The sequence below is a fragment of the Crotalus tigris genome, unplaced genomic scaffold, assembly GCF_016545835.1.
Source record: "Crotalus tigris isolate CLP2741 ecotype Arizona unplaced genomic scaffold, ASM1654583v1 scf7180000019011.417310, whole genome shotgun sequence".
NCBI lineage: Eukaryota > Metazoa > Chordata > Lepidosauria > Squamata > Viperidae > Crotalus > Crotalus tigris.
The window spans coordinates 363,933-385,468 of record NW_024097325.1 but is presented as its reverse complement, the minus strand read 5'-3'; the positions used below and the strand labels follow the sequence as shown (position 1 = coordinate 385,468).

At 36.4% G+C, this 21,536-nt stretch overlaps 2 protein-coding genes across 2 annotated transcripts; both read right to left on the bottom strand.

Moving 5' to 3' along the window:
- Positions 1–1,536: 1,536 nt before the first annotated feature.
- LOC120314848 (vomeronasal type-2 receptor 26-like) lies at positions 1,537–6,679 on the bottom strand. The gene is made up of 4 exons (XM_039358354.1): positions 5,888–6,679; positions 4,003–4,230; positions 3,492–3,618; positions 1,537–2,447 (listed from the first exon to the last, which is right to left on the bottom strand). The coding sequence occupies exons 1-4, from the start codon at positions 6,677–6,679 to the stop codon at positions 1,537–1,539; spliced, it is 2,058 nt and encodes a 685-aa protein (XP_039214288.1).
- Positions 6,680–13,185: 6,506 nt separating this feature from the next.
- Positions 13,186–20,332, bottom strand: LOC120314847 (vomeronasal type-2 receptor 26-like). The gene is made up of 6 exons (XM_039358353.1): positions 20,286–20,332; positions 17,898–18,189; positions 16,170–17,033; positions 15,241–15,468; positions 14,673–14,820; positions 13,186–14,205 (listed from the first exon to the last, which is right to left on the bottom strand). The coding sequence occupies exons 1-6, from the start codon at positions 20,330–20,332 to the stop codon at positions 13,295–13,297; spliced, it is 2,490 nt and encodes an 829-aa protein (XP_039214287.1). The 3' UTR covers positions 13,186–13,294.
- Positions 20,333–21,536: the final 1,204 nt, after the last annotated feature.

Below are 21,536 nucleotides of genomic sequence, written 5' to 3'. Positions count from 1 at the left end.
TGCCTAACCTGGTAGGCGAGCATGTAGGCCAGGCAACCTCAGCGGGGTCATCTGGGAATTTACAGCAGCAACACCCTGGCCTGCCTTGCCTGGTAGGTGAGCAGGTGGGCCAGGCAATCTCTCCTGGCCTTAGAAGGTCACAGCGGGCCAAGTGCCCACCCAAACATCTTAGAGAATTTGTGAAGTTGCTGTCAAGCCACAAGGTTCTGATCATGAGGCCCCTGAGTAACAAGTAGATTATTTTGTATTATTTTTTGATTTCGGATACATTTATTGCATGCACAAAGTGAAGAGGTTTTGCCTGAGGGCAGACTCGAGTTTTCCACATTCCTTGCATTTGATTAATGAAACTATATAACACTCTTCCAATGTATGGAGTACATGTGTGTGTGCAGGTATGTTCCATCTAGGGGGGAGGGGTGTTGTGTCCTGAGCCTGCAAAAGCAGGCTCGGGACATTGCATTGGTCCTGGGCATTCCAAAAGCTGCCTGGGACCAGACTGAGTGGCACCAGCTTTGTGTGCATGCGCAAGCCACGAAAACGCTCTGTTACTTTGTTTGCCGTTGTCTGGGTCTCTGGACACATAAAGAGGCCTGCGTGCCTTTTGTTGTTGTTCGGGTGTTGTTGGTTGAAGAATAAAGAGCTGTTAAACTTCGCCATGTTTATTCATCATTCGCAAGCGAACAAAGTACTTAACATTTCCCATTCCTTAAATTTCTGCCTTTCTGCTAAACAATGATAGTGAAATGATATGCATCAACAGAATCCTCCTGTCCATACTAAAGATAAATAGATTGATCAGACATTAGTCTTTTCTTGCATTATTGAACAGAATTACAAATTATCAGGGATGCAGAGTGGCAGGACTGTTAATCTCTCTTTTTATTTTTTTGGCATGCAATATTTGTAAAATGTATTTGCTGCCCATCTCATATCCCATGTCTCTGGGCTGCTTTTATTATAAGATTTTTAAGTTGAGATTTGATACTATACTGTGGTTGACTTACTTATTTTAAGCCTTTTAATATTTTCAAATCTTCAAATACACTTCCTGATTTAAAGAACACATTTAAAACTATATTTTAAAAGGGATACATCATTTGAATATTATTTTAGTGAAAATGAGATCTTTGCTGCTTCTGGGAGAGCATTCTGGGATAGCCAGTTGTAAGATATTTGAGAAGCCATTAAGAGTTTACCTGCTGAGAATATGATGCTTTGAAGGTGCTCCAAAGCAACTTTTTGCTCCTAAATTGAAATGAGGCCCAGACTTCTCATCTAATTTAGCTAGATTTCAATTATTTCATCAAGTGATGCCTGAGTTTTTTTTATCAACGTGATACAGCATTTGGGAAGGAAAATGCAGTCAGGCAAACCAATATTAGAAGCCAGAATAGCAAAACTTTTCACAACTAATACTTTATCTATAAACTGACAACTAAAACAAAAGGATGCAAAGAGCTTACTTCTAGGTAAGTGAAACTGAACCATAATATTAAATGATTCTGTTTTCCCCTAGATATCTGACATATTATTTTATATTTTTCTGTGGGTTTGTCTTCTTAGCTGTTCTTTGTTGTTTAGATCAGGCCTCAACACAATGATGTAGCATTTAGGAGAAAAGATACAAACCAGTAACCCAACACTGGAAGCAATAATGGAGAAGATCTCCACAGCAACCATATATTTTCCCTTGGTGCTCAGATATGTTGGAACAAAGGACAACCAAACACTACAAAAGACCAACATGCTGAAGGTGATAAACTTGGCTTCATTGAATACATCAGGCAGATTTCTGGCTAGGAAAGCTACTGTAAAACTGATAATAGCAAGGAGGCCCATATAGCCCAAGATACAGTAGAACATGAAGACTGATCCTTCATTACACTCTAGAATGATTTCTTGTACCACTAAATTCATGTCAGCATCTGGGAATGGAGGAGAGGTTGCCACCCATATAATGGAAATAATACCTTGAATACAACAACAGCCCAAAATTATCGAAAATACAAGTCTTTTCCCAACCCATCTGCTCATTATGGACCCAGGCTTAGTGGCCATGAAAGCCAGAACTACAACAATGGTTTTGGCCAATACACAAGAAATGGCCATGGAAAAGATGATCCCAAAGGCTGTTTGACGAAGGAGACATGTCACCTTGCCAGGTTTTCCTAGGAATAATAAAGAACAAAGAAAAGATAACATGAGAGCAACAAGGAGAGCATATGTGAGATTCCGGTTGTTGGCTTTGACAATAGGAGTGTCCTGATGCCTAATAAAGATCCAGAGGATTGCAGCTGTGACCAAAGTAAAGAACAGAGCAGAACTGGCCAATATAGTGCCCAAAGTTTCTTCATACTTCAAAAATGTTATAATTTTTGGGAGACAGAAATCCTGCATCTTATTAGGGTACCGATCTTCTGGACATTGAAAGCATTCATCCATGTCTAGAAAATAAAATAACAACTTACAAATTTGTTGAAAGAATTAAAACTGAACATGACAGTTGTCAATGCTGCTAACATTGGATATTCTTGCTTTGACAAAATATGAAGAGGGAGCCACTCTCTGTATAAGCTGTGTGGTACTTTTAGAGTTAAATTAGATGATGCTGGGAGGGGAGGGGAGGAGAAAGAATGTGTGTGGGGATTAGTTAAGATAAGAAACTGTGGGAAAGGAAACTTTGCCCTTCAAATTGATTGGAGAACATGACTTATGACTGCAAATTAGAGGAGGGAATTATGATTGAATATTATGTGCTCAGGGGAGGGGAATTCAGATCTTGGCATCCACCATGCTGTGCCCACACTTTGTTTTCATGATGAAAGACTTTTTAGGATAAACAATTCCTGGAAGTTCTTTGAAGTGTTTCTTTTGTTAATTGGAACCATGACAACACTATTAAGAAAAGAGAGCTACTGTTTAACATGTGAATATCAAATACACTGGCATACTTCCAATAGTTATGTTTGGGAAACCCTTTGTCCCAAAATATATTATTTGGCATCATATTGTAATTCAGTCAATGAATTGAATGCATATCTCATTTGGGTCAATTTTCTGTGTTTTCTGTATTTCATTAAATCTGAGCAGACACACTTCATTTGTGATCTTCAACAAGATGCAGTTTGACTAACAACTCTGATGATTCCATAGATGGACATATTTGCCATTTATTTTATATATTGGTAGGTGCAGCTCCTTACATTTGTCATGTACAGGAGTTTAAATCTAATTTCTTAATTGACAAAGAGCAAAGCCCTGAGCTATGACAGGTTTAGGAGAAAGAAGACAAGTTTGATATTGAAAACTATTGCCCTGCCTGCCTCTTCTCTGTAATGAGAAGCCGTATATTTATTTATAAACTCTTGATTAGATGCTTTGCAATAATATCTAAGTCTCAGACCACACAGAGTTCAGACATAGTAATTCAACATGTGTTGCATTTTTATTTAGGTATGTCTTCCAGTAAAACAAAAGCAAGAACTCACCTTCTTGGTTGGAAATCTTCCCATGTGGACATTGTAAACAATCATAGCAGCAAAATGGCTTCCCTTCTATCTTGCTTCTAACATAACCTGAATGGCATTTGCTATTACACAAAGATAGCGGTTGAACCTACTTGAGAGAAAGAAGAAAATGCTTTGACAAATTAGTACTCAGTGGTTAGACAATATCATCTGGCATGGTTTTTCCACTGTCATGCATGAATTGTCTGCAATGTCTTTGGTACATCTTTCCTTATATACATCTGGGTAGTTCTTGTTAAATGAGAAAACATACTTCTTTAAGCTAATATACCAGAGAACATCAACTCTCTTTCTTAAATATACCAATCCCTCCATTCACACATTATGTTAGAAGATACCTAATGTTCCACCAGGTGAAAGGACTTGTAAAGGTCTTCACATTACTGAATATAATTGCTGTGTGGGTTTTGGATCTAAGAGAATTCTGAGAATGGAGGAAAGATATTTCACTATAAGTCAAAACTTTCCTTACTTGTTTAAACCTCCTCGGCCATACAATATCATTTTTATCAATGGTGAATAATGCCTCTTGGGAATCCATGGAGTCTATCCCTCCAACTCTAACTTTGAGAAAAGATAGATTTTGGAATGTGATCCAATTCATAATATCAAATCCAGTCTCCAATTCTCCATTTTGGTTGAAAGAAATTTTTTGTCCAGCACTATTATTGAATGAGACCCGTCTCATAAATTCATTGAGCTACATTGGAAAAGAATCCAAGTAAAGGTTAGATACATGACAGATAGATGAGAGAGAGAGAGAGAGAGAGAGAGAGAGAGAGAGAGAGAGAGAGAGAGGGAGGGAGGGAGGGAGGGAGGGAGGGAGGGAGAGAGAGAGAGAGAGAGAGAGAGAGAGAGAGAGAGATTAGAAACCCAAGGTGATAAGATTCATTTCCCCTTTCAAAAATAAAAATAATTTATCCCACATTGTTCTGTCTTACCAAAAAGCTGTGGTCTACTTTATCAAATGCCTTATTGAAGCCTAAGTCTACTATATCCACAGCATTTCCTTCAACTGCTAATTTAGTCAGTTTGTCAAAGAAGGCAATATGATTTGTTTGGTATGACCTGTTTTTAACAAACGTATGCTGGCTTTCATTAATCATCCTATTTATTTTTTAGATACTTACAAATTTGTTGCCTTTTTTTTTTTTGCAGAATTTCCCCAAGTATTAATGTCAAGCTAATTGGTCTGTTGTTTCCTGGATCCTCTTTTTTTTTTTTTTTTTTTTTTTTTGCTTTTTGAAGATTGGAACCACATCAACATTTTTCCACTCCTCTAGCAGTTTCCCCATGCTCCAAAAGCTCTAAAAAATTCATTCAGTGATTCCAAGATCAATGCCAATTTCTTCAGTAACCTCAGATTAAATCATCTGATCCAGGAATCTGCACTTGTCCTAAGAAGATAGGTGTTCTCTTAACAATTCCTTCCCTATCTTGACCTGTATTTCTATTCTGTCTCCAATGGTGTTGCTTTTGACAGGTTGGACAATTTTTTTCCTTTTGCTTAAAGACTAATGCAAAAAAGGAATTAAGCAGTTTTGCTTTCTCCCTGCTGCCTGACACCTTCTTGTTCTTTCCCATTAGTGGACTGATTGGTATTTTGACTATCTTCTTACTTCTTATATATTGAAAAAGAACTTTTTTGTTATTTTGGGCATTTTTTGCAAGTACTAGTTCATTCTGAACCTTGGCCTTCCTGATTTTGTCCTTGCAGATTTGGGCTATTTGCTGGTATTCTGCTCTAGTTATAGATCCCTCTTTCCATGTTTTTATACTTTTGTTCCTCAATTTGTTAGAGAACTCTTTATGCAACAATGCTGATCTCATCTGATGTCTCTTGTTTCCCTTTCTTACAGCAACAGAAATTTGTTAGAATGCTAATGATGACAGACTCTTTTATATGTAGCCTATACACACACATGCATACATGCACACAGAGAGAGAGACATTAAAGATATGGATTACAGAAATCAAACCAGTCATCATGGACTTCTTTTGAAACAAAATGGATCTGAAATAAATACTACAAAGTGAGAAAGGTCTTAAAATATGTAAGTTCAGGGAACATATATAAAACCTAGATACTGTAAGGCACAATAAAGAGTTCAATTAACATAAAAAGACAGGCATAACAAATTTTACAGCTTTGTTTTAAGACTCAGATGTTATAATTTTTAAAGACATTAATTGGATTATAGCTAAAGAGATGACATTTAACAAAATTATACGTTTAAACACATTCCCCTTCGAAGAATGGCCTGTCAGATCATCTCCTACATGGACTTAATTTATATTTTGGAACTGGGCTGCAAATATGGTGAGCAGCCAGTAATTGGTTTGGCTCAAGAATTTACCTTCCACAGCTTTTGAACCAAATATTTATCATCATGTCCTCTAGTTCTATATTCCTTCATGGGTGAATGGAAGTCATGCAAAGCACGTGCCACCACATGGATGGCATTATAAATGCTGTAGCTGTGGCCAGTCATGTCCATTTCAAACACAGATGTAGGAAGAGCTTCCAGTTTCTCCTTTCCAGTGCAGGGAATCACATTTTCCTCCTCCACTTCAGAGGTGGAGAAGGAACATTCAAAGGCACTTTCCCAGAAGAGCTTGATAAAAGTATCTTCTTTTTCCAAGATTGGGTCCTTCATCTGAACAAATTTCTGGAATCCTGACACCTTCTCTGTGTGAATTGCAAAAGACAGAGCACCATGGAGGAAGACTAGGTCACTATTCCTTAGAAAAGGAAGTGACATGAAATCCATCTCAGCAGTCATAATCCAGATTTTACCTTTTCTCCACAATGATGCATCTTCAGATTTCAAATTAGTGGAAAGAAATCTCAGAACTATAATTCCGTAAATTTCACCATGAACTAGAACTACATTAACTGTGCTTTTTATAACCACCAGATACATTTCAAGTCCTATTTCCACCAACTCAGCAATGCTATTTGAATCAATTATTGGAAATGTTTCAATAAAGTCTGAGCAGATCCCTCTCTGGGCAAACATGGGGACCACATTTTGTACAAACCTGTCCCCACTATCATTATCCACAGACAAGATCCCAATCCATGTCCATCTGAAATGTAACAGTAATTGAAAAATTCCTTTATATTGACAGTCCATAATTGGGAACATTTGCTGATGTAAGGCAGCCACTGTTTTTGTACTACTTTTGGTAGTGGAACCATAGATTAACTTAAAAAACAAAAAAGAAAAATATAGGCAGTCAACAGGACATTTTTTTTCTTTTTTTAAAAAAGGTAGTGTGGAATGGTATTATTTACCCATTTAAGCTACAACACATTAAGATTCAACACATATTTCATACTTATGAACCTATACTTCACAAACTTATTCAGAATGTGACATGTGGAAATTGTTATTACTCCCAAGGCTGAGGTGCATTAGGAAATTTGATCAAAAACACATTGTTGCACCAAAATCTCATGAGTATTACACTAGTCAAACAATACCTACAGCATTTTCAAACTTGGCTTTCCACTTCTATATTTCAACAGACATTTTAAGTATTTCTCCTACAGTACATGAGAGGCTGTGGATGAAAAATTCCCATTCAGAATAATTTCATTTTTCCAGCAATTTTGCCAACTGCTGTTATTTTCTATAACTTAGTTTCCTCCCCCATTCCTTTCTTTTCCTTCAGTACCCATTACAATGACTGAAAATTGTAAATTGGTAGATTGGCCTTAAAATACTTTTTTGTCTGTTTTAATGCTTCTGAGAATTCTCTATAGTTTTAGTCATTGTTTCCCTTAAACATTGCTCTAATGGAAAATTACTTCTTGGCAAGGGATAGCACACTAACTGATCATTTAGGTCATTCCAACATAAAAGGCCAGAAGCATTATAGCCACAAGACTGGGGACAGGAGTAAGCCACAGCAGAATTCCCATGTAGTCATCAGAAGTCATTAATTGTAAGAATAATTTCTATTTCAAGCAGAACCCCCTCCTTCTTATGCCATGAATGCTCCCATAAAAAGAAGGGAATAGTGCACTGATGGTTATCTATTTGTTCTGGGCTCTATCAAAGGTGATACCTGTGGCATCTTGTAGATGGACAGAATGGTAGCCATTTGTAGACAAACCTCCGTGGTAGGTCCTCCAATGACTGCTATTGGTCTGTGCTGCATATCACAACTGTAATTAGGGATGACCTGGCCCTTTGTAGAGAAAAGTTCCAGAGAGGCTCGATATGTCCAGCTTGGCATGAAGTAGGTGTTATAGATCTGGAAACCAAGGGTGTCATTAGGTAAAATATTGGGATTTCTATTGATCTCTGTGATGGCAAATTCTAAGGACAAGATGTGCTGGTAGATTGGAGTCATGACCCTAGAAAGAGAAATGCATATTTTGTCACTCTGCACTCAATTGAACAGAATACTTCTTTATAGGTGAGTCTGACAAAATAGCATTACAATCATTTTTATTTTATTGGGCAGTGTCATAAGGGAGGTTTTGATAGCATTTTTAAAATATTGGGGATGAAAATGATTTTTGTCCCAATAATCTTTCAGTATTCAACTTAATAATTTCAGAAACTGAAGAAACTTATTGTAAAAGGGTACTGATACATTCTGGAAGACAAGAGTCAGTCCATTTTCTTTAAAACCTCCAAAACACATTCTATTGTTGAAAATAATTTGGGAGTCTAAGATAATTGATGGCACCAAATAAAAATTATTTCCTTTTTTCAAACAGGCATTCTCCCAAATCAAACATTTATTATGCCATAAGGATAAAAATTATAGTTTAATCTCAGTATTTCCTACACATAGCTCGGAAATGGAAAGTAGACATATAGAAGAATTTTGACCAAAAAAAGAGCATAGCTTTTTTCCAGTCAGAGAGTGCATATAATTTAATTAAACTATATTAAACCATATAATTAATATTTTTTTAAAAAAATAAGATTTTACTTAATAAATTGTTTATAACACTGATGTCATGTACTGGAACAAGTAGATTTTTTTTAAATGCTAGAATGAAGGTGAAGTGAATAATTCTCATGGCAACATTTGAAAAAGAACTCATCAATTAAAACAAAACATAAACACTTCAGTTTCCAATAATTTACTATCTGGAAACTTGGTTGTTCAATAACAAATTTAGAGAAGGACATGAAACTTTCTCTTCTGTGTGTAAATTATTTTAAGATGAAGACTCTCAAAATGTTCCTCCAAAAAAACCTCAGTCAGAGCATGCATAAAAGTTGAAACATAAATTGTTGAAGGTTCCCTAAGTCTTCTTGGACAACATGTGCAGTTTGTTAAAATATCCCCTTTACAAAATCCAACTCATGCCTGAACAAGAGCTACTAGATCATAACCCATCCATTTTCCAGGAAGGAATTTTAAGTTACCCACTGCAAGACATCAGATTCTTCCACTAAGCATGGAGCTCCACTCAGTGGGGAAGATCAGTCCTTCCATTTTCAGAAGTATATGAATATCTCAAACTCTCCTTGAAAAGGGATTCTGCTTGAGGTTCCTTCAACCCCAGCGATACCTTCCCATCATACAGCTTGGCTTAGCTTTTTCTCCTCCATTTCCCATATTTCATATTATATATTTCTTTTCCTAATGAAAATTTTTATTTCTGTTTAAGGCCTAATTCTTCTAATTATCACATAACAACCAGGGATTATTAATGCTACTTACAGTATAAAAGGAACAAGGAGGAGAAGATAATGATGGAAAAGGAGGAAGAATGGGAGGATGAAGATAATGCTATCAGCAAAGAAAAGATGCTGCCAATCATTGGAATTTAGGCTAATATGAATATGAAGAGACTTCCTAGTTCAAATTAACTTGCTTTCCATATATAAATTCTTACACAGTGTCCTCAAAGAGCTCCTTAGAGGGACGCTTGCTGAAGTCCATCATTGTGTGGAAGACATAGATCTGAGAGAGCATGTTCACAACAATGAGGTCTCCTGACTGATATTGCTTGTGAAGAAATGGCAGAGGGTCACTGATGCTGCAGTTAGTCCTGTGAATCCTGCACATCATTTGAGGTAAAAGCGCAATAACCAATACTGCAAATATCATCACTTTTAACAACAGCATTTCTTTGTAAGCCAATTTGTCTGTCTCAAAATTCTTTTTCATGAAGTATAATGTTACTTGCACTAATAGCTCAGCCACTCCCCCTGGACCTAAAATTAATGTTGAAATAATAATATAGGGATTGATAATTGCAGTAGAAAAGACAGTAATTTCAGAATCAAAGCCCTAGGCAGCCTTGAGCAAAAAACATGTTTTTACCTTCTTAGTAGAGATCACCTTTATCATTCTGTAGTGTGGCGTCACAAAATGAAAATGCTTGTAATAATTGAGAGTGTGAGAAGAATCCTAACTAATGAAAAAAAAAACATTTCCTGCATTTGTTGAAGGACAAGAAAACGGTTTTATCCCAAATGTTAAAACAAAAATAGCTTAATTTTTTATTTTATTTAATAGGTTTATGATATTAATTCACAGAAGAGTTAGAATAGAGCCAAAGTTAAGTTTAGGGTTCCTTTTACTCCAAAACTGATTCTGAAAGTGTTTTGTCCCCTTTTGAGAATAATGTGTGGGAAAAAAACTGAACAGAATTGCTGCTCCCCCTAAATACAGTCTATTTGGGGCAAATGTTTAACCAAAGTTTACATCCCAAATCTTGAGACTGATTTAGGTTATATGGAAACTAATCAAGGAGAAAAGCAACCTAGAACCAAGAAGAAATTTCCCGACAGAACAATTAATCTGTGGAACGACTTGCCTCCAGAAGCTGTGAATGCTCCAACAATGAAAGTTTTTAAGAAGAGATTGGACAACCATTTGTCTGAAATGGTATAGGGTTTCCTGCCTGAGCAGGGGGTTGGACTAGAAGATCTCCAATATCCCTTCCAACTTTGTTATTCTATTCAGACTATTCAGATTATTCCTGAATAGATGTGAAACTGTTGATGTAGTAGCCCATTCCATCATGGTTGGTTGCACAAGAGTTAGTAGTTCAATTTTATATGTCCTCTGCCAATTTCTTCAGAGTCTTCTTCTAAATAAAATAGGCAGCTGCTTCCTCCTCTTCCTCCTCCTGTTTTTGATTTGTTTTCGATTTCTTAATCTCATCTTGAAGCTTTTCTAGATGTCCACCTTCCATGCAAAAAGTTATTGAAATGGAATAGCTCAATGATAGAGTGAAAAAAACTCTCCCCAGTATTTATCTTTTCAACTGTGTAAACAATGTGATTTGGTTCAAATTTTCAAAATAAATTGATACACAAATTGACAAGCCAGCTATACAGATAGATGGTTCTATAGCATCCATTAAGACAAACGCTGCTGCATTCTGGATATGCTATATTTTCTGGGTAGTCTTTAAATGCATCTTTGTATAACAAACATTGATGTAACCTGTCTAGGTGTTAATGAGGATTTACTTATAAGCGGCCATGGTCACTTCTACTATCTAAAGCTGCTGTTGCATACCAGCTGAATCAGGGTCCTTTTAGTCATGATTTCTATCTGATATAATTATCAATGGTGTTTCCATTTACAGTCATCTGAAAGATTCAAAGTGAGGGGTCCTTGGAGTTCTCTGAGCTTGGCTTTTTTCTTGCAGATGTTTCATTACCTGAACTAGGTAACACCATCAGCATTAATAAAGATTATGGTTTTCTCTCAATTTATATTTTAGTGACCTGCCCTGTTAGTGTTGGTGGGACTAATCTTGGTGATTCCTTGGTTGGGCTGTTTGCTGTTAGCTTGTTTGGGTGTTTCTTGATTGGGATATTGTTTACTCCTTAATTGTTAGTCTGATGTTAATCTTGGTGTTAATTGTGTCTCCTGACTGCTAGTTGGTGCTCATGAATGCATTCTGCTAGTCTTCTACCTATTTGTTCTATGTAGTAGCTGTTGTAAATCTTTACACTGTATAGTGTAGATCAGGGGTGTCAAACTGCCAGCCCATGGGCCAGATGCGTCATAGCGAAACCGCACTCACCCCATCGCTGGCAATAGAAAACAAAGTTACAATACGTCATGACACATCACATGACATTGCGAGTTTGAAACCCTTGGTGTAGATAACTACCTTTTTTCTTCTGGGTCTTTTAAGTTTACTTAGGATACTTTGGAGGACTTTAGTTGGCTTGTGTGCAACACTGATGCCATGTGGTTGTTGGTTTTTGAGATGTTTTTGATTTATGGCAGTGTTATCCTTTTTATGGCCTGTCTAGGTTGGGTTATATTGGGTTGAGTGGTCAGCTCAGAGATGATGATTTTTTTAAAATTATGGACAGACTTAACCATAGTTTCAACTGGGAAACTGTGATCAAGCCAAGTCCAAAAATGCTAGAGAATTCCTGGGAGCCTGACACTGTGACAGATCAGCCATCAGTGAACATGTAGACATAAACAAAATCTATATACTGTGCAAAAAAAGATAATCAACAAGCCAAAAAGAGTTTACCCTTTGAATGAGTTCCTTTATAGGAAAAAAAAAACAATCTTAATCCTTCCATTCTAAAGGCTAGTTGGGTAAAGAGGCAAACAGGTGACATCCCATGAGTTGAGATTCTTTGGAGTTTTGGAATCTGAGATGAATTCAAGGTAATCTGTAGTATGCATCCTTCCATCTTTAGAATAGATCCACATTCAAGGTTGCCTGTATTTGGCTGTTTGGGGGATCCACAGATGGCCTCTGACAATGTCATGATTGGAATATATTCCTCTTCTCTTGAAATCTCAAATGTTACCAAGCAATAAATAATGGAAGAATAGCATAAATTTCAATCAAAGATTTTTTTTAAAAAAAAATATTGGTCAACACAAATTATTATTATTTAGTGTACGATGTGAACATGACAGAAGAGACATAAACACACACAAACATGTATACACACACACACATACACACATAGATAGATATAGATATAGATATATATTCCACTTAATTATAGATAAAACCTCTATGGGGGTATGGCACTGGCCTCATAACTGGATGTCCAATTCAGCTATCCAGGTGATTTCCTCTAGCTTTGCTTTATGCAGATCTTCTAGGGAACTAGAAGGGCAATTTAAGGATCTACCTCATCTAGGCCTCCCAAGAAAGCAGAACTCTTGAAACAGACATTGTCTCAAAAGGAACTTTTATTAGGGGTGAGTGACAGCAGGAAAACCAAAGTGAGGTCTGGAGAAAAACCCGCACAAACAGTATATTAAAAGCAATAATCATTATTCCTCCCCCCAAGGATCTAGTGTTCATTTGAATCCAAGCCAATCCACAGGTGCATATTGTTTTGATAGCTGGCTCCATTGGCGGGCTTTTCAAGGTCTCTCTTACTTTTGTTTCTCTCTGGCTCCAACACAAACCATCTCCAAGATAAGTGTGACTTATACCTTCTCCTGCAGGAAGGGCATAGTGGCAGGGCAATGCAAAGAATCCCCAAAGCACCCCTCTCCCAACAGAATGGTAGGCCCCAAGAAATAATTACAAAAGGTTATAGATATAATGGAAAGAAAAGCAAGCTATTTCTTTGGGGATCTGACATGTAATCTTGCACAATATGTTTCATAGGTCAACACAAATGAAATAGATAGTATGCAAATGGCAATACTTTATTTTACTTGTCAGCTCAAAATTAAACGTAAAGATTTGAAAGGGCATAATTCTAGGTGATATTATATTAGAAGATTAAATATTTCTCTTTTCCTATAGACAATCTGAAATAATGATATATATAATTTTATGTTTTGCTCTGGGTTTGTCTTCTTAGCTGTTTTTTGCTGTTTAGAGAAGGCCTCAGAACAATGATATAGCATTTAGGGGAAAAAATACAAATCAGTAACCCAACATTAGAAGCAATAATGGAGAAGATCTCCACAGCAACCATATATTTTCCTTTGGTGCTCAGGTATGTTGGAACAAACGACAACCAGACACTGCAGAAGACCAACATGCTGAAGGTGATAAACTTGGCTTCATTGAAAACATCAGGCAATTTTCTTGCTAGAAAAGCCACCGTGAAGCTGATAATGGCAAGGAAACCCATATAGCCCAAGACACAATAGAACATGAAGACTGAACCTTCATTACACTGCAGAAAGATTTCTTCCACCACTAAATTTGTTTCAGCATCTGGGAATGGGGGAGAGGTTGTCAGCCATATAGTGCAAATAGTTGCTTGAATTAAGCTACAGCCCAACACGACGGACATGGCCAATCTTCTCCCCACCCATTTGGTTATCTTAGAACCAGGCTTAGTGGCCATGAAAGCCAGAACTACAATGATGGTTTTGGCCAACACACAGGAAATGGCCACAGAGAAGATAATACTGAAGGCAGTTTGACGAAGGAGACATGTCATCTTGCTAGGTTTTCCAAGGAATAATAAACAAGAAAGAAAAGAGAAGAGGAGAGCAATAAGGAGAGCATAGGTGAGATTCCGGTTGTTGGCTTTGACTATGGGAGTGTCCTGATGCTTAATAAAGATCCAAAGGACTCCAGCTGTAACCAAAGAAAAGAAAAGAGCAGAACTGGCCAAAATGATCCCCAAAGTTTCTTCATACATCAAAAATGTTGCAATCTTTGGAAGACACAAATCCTGGTTCACATTTGCATATTGATCTTCTGGACACTGAAAGCAATCATCTATGTCTAAAAAATAAATTAACAATGTATATATTACACTGAAAGAATAAAAACTGAGCACTATGAAGAACAAAAACCTGTTGTATAACATGTGAAAACTAGTAAACCTTCTGTTTTAAAACTTCCTGTTTGCTCCAAGATACATTATTTTCATCAAATTTGCACTGTTGAAATCCATTCAGTAAACTGAAAGCTGATCAAGGTGCTACTTTTTACTCTTTCCATCTGTTAACAGGAACTTTTAATTAAGTATTAATGTAGACTAAGGGTGTCCAACTGCTGGCCCATGGGCCAGATGAGTCATCCAGAAGCCACGCCCACCCCATTGCCAGCAATGGCAAAACTGTCCCAATAAGTTACGTGACGTCACATGATGTCGCGGGTTTGACATGTCTGATGTAGACTTTTCATTGCTGTTTTTACTCACAGTTTTATTTAGGTATATATTTACAGTAGTATATGCAAGACCTTACTATCTTGGTTGGAAATCTTCCCATGTGGACATTGTATACAATTATAGCAACAAAATGGTTTGTCTTCTATCTTGCTCCTAGTATAACCTGAATGGCACCTGCTATTACATAAAGATAGAGGTTGGACCTGTTCAAGAAGAAAAGGAGAATATGGTTTTTTTTATAAATCATTTAGAGGTAACACAGTACTTCTCTGCCTTCACATGTAGTTAGCTTCTGCTTTAGTTTCTTCAGAAAAGAGAAGGATTATTTCATTTGAAAAAAGTACTCAAAAATACAACCTTCAGCATTAAATGAGGATTAAAAGGTAGGTAGATTATCTTCAAAAGCTAGATAGACCACTGTTATCTCTACAAAATCCAAAATCTTTGCAATATCCTTGGCACAACCTCTATTTTCCATATCTGGATGGCTCGTGCTGAATAAGAAAAACATAGTTTTATTTTAATATGGCAAGAAACATCAGTTTGCAGCTGAATCTAATCTCTGTGTTGAACTTTGAAACTAAGACAACTTGAGGAATGACAGAAAGATATTTGTTTACAAGCTAAAATGGAACTAAGCATACCTGGTTAAATCTCTTTGGCCATACAATATCATCATCATCAATGCTGAATAATGGTTCCTGGGAATCCATGAGCTTCATCTCTCCAACTCTGACTCTCAGAAATGATAGATTGGGGAATGTGATCCAATTCATAATATCAAATCCAGTCTCCAATTCTCCATTTTGGTTAAAAGAAACTTTTTGTCCAGCACTATTATTGAATGAGATACCTCTCATAAATTGGTTTAGCTACAATGGAAAAGAAGAAAGAGAAAATAGATATAAATAGATCAGGTACCCAGATGAAAACATTCATTCCCCCATTTAATAATATTTCCTTCAAAGTTTAAGGGAAGATAGTAGACAATGCAATAACAGTATAGACTCTGGTAAACCAGCATTAAAATAATGCATCCTTTAGAGCACAAACACAAACTCAAGCAACCAAAATGTAATACACATGCAAATACCCAAAAGAATAAAATAGAAAATAAAAGAAAAATATTTTTTCATTTCCTTTGGAACAATGAATGTAATTGAGGCTTAGGATTCAGGTGATAGATAGATAGATAGATAGATAGATAGATAGATAGATAGATAGATAGATAGATAGATAGATAGATAGATAGATAGATAGATGATAGACCGATGGACAGACAGGTGATAATCTCTATACTTAGTAATTCTTGAAATATGGAAATTCAGGAAAGCATGGAAAACTAAATAAAAAACACCATTAACATAAAATAAAAAATGGAATGCTACTGTCCTAATATATATATATGATAATTTTTAATGACATTATTTGGAATAGAGCTGAAGAGAAAATGGCATTGAGTAAAACTACATCGTTAGATACATTATCCTTGGAAGAATGTATTTCATTTAGGTTTAGGATCAGGGTGGCAGATACAGTGAGTAGCCAGTAATTGGTTTGCTTAAGGTTTTACCTTCCACAACTTTTGATCCAGAAGTTCCAATTTGGCCTCATGCCCTCTAGCTCTGTATTGCAACATTGATGAATGGAAGTCATGCAAAGCATATGCCACAACATGGATGGCATTGTAGATGCTGTAGCTATGGCCAGTCATGTCCATTTCAAACACAGATGTAGGAAGAGCTAACAGTTTCTCCTTTCCAGTACAGGGAATCACATTTTTGTCTTCATTCATAACAGAGATGGAGAAGGAACATTCAAAGGCACTTTCCCAGAAGAGCTTGACAAAAGTATCTTCTTTTTCCAAGATTGGGTCCTTCATCTGAACAAATTTCTGGAATCCTGACACCTTCTCTGTGTGAATTGCAAAAGACAGAGCACCATGGAGGAAGACTAGGTCAGCATTCCTTAGAAAGGGAAGTGAGGTGAAATCCATCTCAGCGGTCATCACCCAGATTTTACTCTTTCTCCATAATGATGCATCTTCAGTTTTCAAATTAGTGGAAAGAAGTCTCAGAACTATAATTCCATAAATTTCACCATGAACTAATACTACATTAACTGTGCTTTTCATAACTACCATGTACATTTGAAGTCCCACTTCCACCAGCTCAGCAAAGCTATTTGAATAATCGATGACAGGAAATATTTCAATGAAAGCTGAACAGATCCCTCTCTGGGCAAACATGGAAACCATGTTTTGTATAAACTTCTCACCATTGTCATCTGTTGCTGACAAGATCCCAATCCATATCCATCCAAAATGCAAAAGTAATAAACAAATTCCCTTATATTGACCATCTATATTTGGGAACATTTGTTGCCATAACGCAGCCTCTTTTTTCATACTACTTTCAGTAGTGGAACCATAGATTAACTTAAAAAAGAAAAAGAAAAATGCAGGCCAATAGGCAATATGACACTTATCCTCTTCTTCCTTTTTTGAAATGTGGGTTGAAAAGATATTATTTACCCATTTAAACTATAACATACATATTAATGCTCAACAGCATTTCTTATTTTGATTATTTGATATATATATTTGGAATATGCTAGGAGGAAATTATTAAGTCATCATTCTCACGTTTCCATTAGCAAATTTGATTAAAAAAACACATTATTGCCTTTCACATAAAATTAAATTTCATGGAAACGTTTGTAACATTTACCTGTTTGGCTTTCCACTTTTACATTGCAACAACAACAAAATACAAGAATTTCTCCTCCTACATTACATTAGATTACATTACATTACAATTAATCTAATTCTTCCATCTCTATTGTCCCAATTTCTCTCATATTCTATAACTCATTTTTCTCAATTAATCATGTTCCTTTCTTTTCCTTCAATAACATTAAGGGAAACCAGAAATTGTAAATCGGTTGGTACACTATAAATTACTTTTCTGTTCTTATAGTTCTGAAAATACTGTATACTTTAGACCTTGTTTTTCTTAAATACAGCTTTAATAGATTAATTTTAGGGGAAGCATACCACCCTCCTTAATCCTTTAAATCTTTCAAACAATAAAATATCAGAAGAGTTATGGCCATAAGTCTGCGTACATTAATCAACTACAGCTGAATTCCTTTGTGGTATCCAGAAATCCTTAGTTTTGTTAAGAATAGTCTTTATTTCAAAAAGAACCCCTTCCTTCCTATATCATAAATTCTCCCATTTAAAGAAAAGAACAGTGCACTGATGGTTATCTATTTGTTCTGGTTCCATCAAAGGTGATACCTGTGGCATCTTGTAGAGGGACAGGATGGCACTCATGTGTACACACACATCAGATGTAGGTCCTCCAATGACTGCTATTGGTCTGTGTTGTGTTTCACAGTTGTAGTTAGGAAGGAACTGCCCCTTTCTAGAGAAAAGCTCCAATGAGGCCTGATATGTCCAACTTGTCATGAAGTAGGTATTATAGATCTGAAAACCGAGGGTATGATTGGGTAAAAGATGAAGATTTCTGTTGACCTCCTTGATGGCAAATTCTAAGGCCAAGATGTGCTGGTAGATTGGAGTCATAACTCTGGAAAAGGAAATACATATTTTGTCACTTTGCAGTCATAATATACATAATATACATTTATAGGCGAGTGATAAAATAGCACTGTAAGTATTTTGTTTTTAATGAGCAGGGTCATAGATGAAGTTTTCATAGCCTTTGAACAATATTGGTTATGAAAATTACTTTTACCTAACAGTCACTCATCCTACTGGGTAATCATTTCACAAATTAAATTCATTTATTTTGATTTTCAAGAGTACCATTGCATTTTGGAGAAGAGTACTCCATTTACTTTAAGGGCTCCAAACATCATTCACTCTTGATTGTAATTTTGGAGTCCAAACTAGCTTTGATGGCTTTATAGCAAATATGTAAACAGACTGTGGTATAGCTCACTATAACTGATAATGCACAGTTTTAACAATCCAAATTCATCTTGAAATAACTTGGGTGTTTTAAAATATGGAATGGCAATTGGATTATCTGACATATTAGTACCCATTAGCTGGTGTCTCAAAAAAGAAGCATAATTTCTTCCATGATGTTAGCGAGGACATTTCATTTCATAATCTGATAATTAAAGACAGCAATCTTTAAGATTCTACTTAAAAATCGTTATTACTCTGATGCCATATACTATAACAAGAATGGGCTTTTGTCAATACTAGTATTTTTAATGTTTGAATGAAAGTAAAATAAAATATTTTCATGACAACCCTTAAAAAAGAAAGCCACATTTTTTTTTAAAGTAAATATTTCAGACTTCAGTAATTTATTACAGGGGAACTTGGATGTTCAATAAAGAACCCAGAGAAGGACACAAAATGTGCTCTTCTCTGTGTGAATTATTTTAAGATGAGGAGTCCCAGGAAGATTCTTTAAAAGAACCACAATCAGTGCAATGTATAAAAGTGAAATCACGAAAACTGTTAAAGATGCTCTAAGTCTTCTTGGACAATGCAGAATAACCCAAAGTGCAGTTTGCTAAAACATCCCCTTTACAAAATCCAATTCACACTTGAGGAAGAACTAATAGATTATAACCCATCTATTTCCCAGGAAACATTTTGGGTTACCTGCTGAAAGATTTCAGATTCACCCCCCTAAGCATGGACACCCATCCAATGGGGGAAATTAGTGCTTTCAACTTCAGGTATATATGAATATTCCAACTTTTCCTTTGAAAGGAATTCTACCTTAGCTTTTCCTCCTCTTTTTCTCATATTTGGTGATAGACAGACAGACAATATATCTATATCTATATCTATAGATAGATAGATAGATAGATAGATAGATAGATAGATAGATAGATAGAGATGGAGATAGAGATAGATAGATAGAGAGAGAGAGAGATATTCAGATTTCTTTTTGCTGACAAGAGTTAAAGATTTAAGTGGGAGACTAGTATAGCTATTTCGGACTCATTTGTCCTCATCAGCTAGCCACATCCTTTATGGGATTCGAACCAGGGTAGTCTACATGCTAGGCAGTTGTATTAACCACCAGGCCAGAGATTATAAAGAAGTAGAAGTGCAGTATAGCAGTCAAAATGCCAAGGTGCAATCAATCAGACTGGTCTGTCTGAAAAACTTTCTGTATAGATATAGATATAGATAGATATAGATATACATATAGATATAGATAGATATAGATATAGAAAGAGATATAGAAAGAGATAGATAGATAGAGATAGAGATAGGGATATATAGATATATAGATATATTAGACAGATAAATATATATATATATATAGATACAGATATATATAACCAAGAAAAGCATGCCAAAAATAATTAGGTGCATGAGTGTGTATCCATAATATTTTTGGAACATTTTATTCTTTTCTCATAATTGAAGAAAATTTTAAACAAAATATTGGAAGATCTTTCTTTTTCTTGCAGAAAATAGGCATCACATCATGTTTGTGGATTATGGATGAGGCGTATGAAGAGGAGCAGGCAGAGACGATGATGAAGGAAAAGGAGGTGGTGTGAGAGGATGAAGATAGTGCCATCCAGCAAAGAAAAGGCAATGTTAATCATTATAACTGAAGTTAATATTAATAAGGAAACACCTCCTGGATCAAAATAACTTCTTTTCTGGGGTATAAACTCTTACACAGTGTCCTCAAAGAGCTCCTTAGAGGGACGCTTGCTGAAGTCCATCGTTGTCTGGAAAACATAGAGCTGAGAGAGCAAATTCACAACAATGAGGTCTCCAGATTGATAATGCTTGTGAAGAAAAGGCAGAGGGTCACTTGTGCTGCATTTAGCCCTGTGAATATTGCACATAATTTGAGGTAAAGGCAGAATAACCAATACTGCAAATATCAGCATTTCTTCTGTAAGCCAATTTGTCTGTCTCAAAATTCTTTTTCAAGAAGTATACTATTTGAGTTAATGGCTAAATTATGCCCCAGGGTGTAGAAATGAAGTTGAAAAAATTATATAGGGACTGATAATTGCAGTAGAAAAGTCAGCAAAGTCTTAGGAAAGCTTGAACAAGAAAACATGTTTTTGCAAACTCAGTAGACATTGCCTTTAGCATTCTGTAATGTTTGTGCTGATTGAGAGCAAGACAAGAATTCAAACTCTAAAGAGAGCTTCACAATCTCTTCCTTGATTTGTAGAAAGATAGGAGGAGTTCATGATTCCCAAATCTTAAAAAAAGAAAAACATAGTTTAACATTAATTTGCAGAAGAGTTATAAAAGGGCCCAAAATGATGTTAAAGGCTTCTTGTACTCCAAAATCCATTTTGGAAGCACTTTGGCCTTTATTGAGAAAAAAATCTGTTAATATCTGGAATCATATGGAAAGTATGAAATAAAACCTAGAGAATTGTTGAACAGAGTTAATAACAGAAATACCCTTCCCCTTAAATATACTCTGGGGCAACTCGTTGGTTGGGGCAAAACTCCAACCACTTTTTGCATTTTCTCTTGTAATTTATCAGAATAAAAGAGTTGGAAGGGACCTTGGGGGTCTTCTAGACTAACCCCCTGCTTAAGCAGAGACTCTATACCAGTGGTTCTCAACCTTTTTAATGCCGCGACCCCCAACCAGTTGTAAGTTGAGGACTACCCAACTGGTCATAAGTCGAGGACTTTCCCTGCCCGGGAGCGTCGCGCATGCGTGGTGCCGCCCCCTGCGCCTGCCAAGGCGTAGCTGGCAAGTGGCAGAGATGGCACAGGCCAACCACCAGCTGGGCCACCAGTTGGCCCAGCCCAAGGGAGGTAAGACACCTGCCGGGCTCCATGTGTGCCAGCAACCCTCCCTGTGCCCACCGGCCTCCCACCCCTGGCCCTCTTTTACTTAGATTTTTAGTAGTTGCTCAGCAGGGAGGGGTGGAAACTTCCAGACAGCTCGCT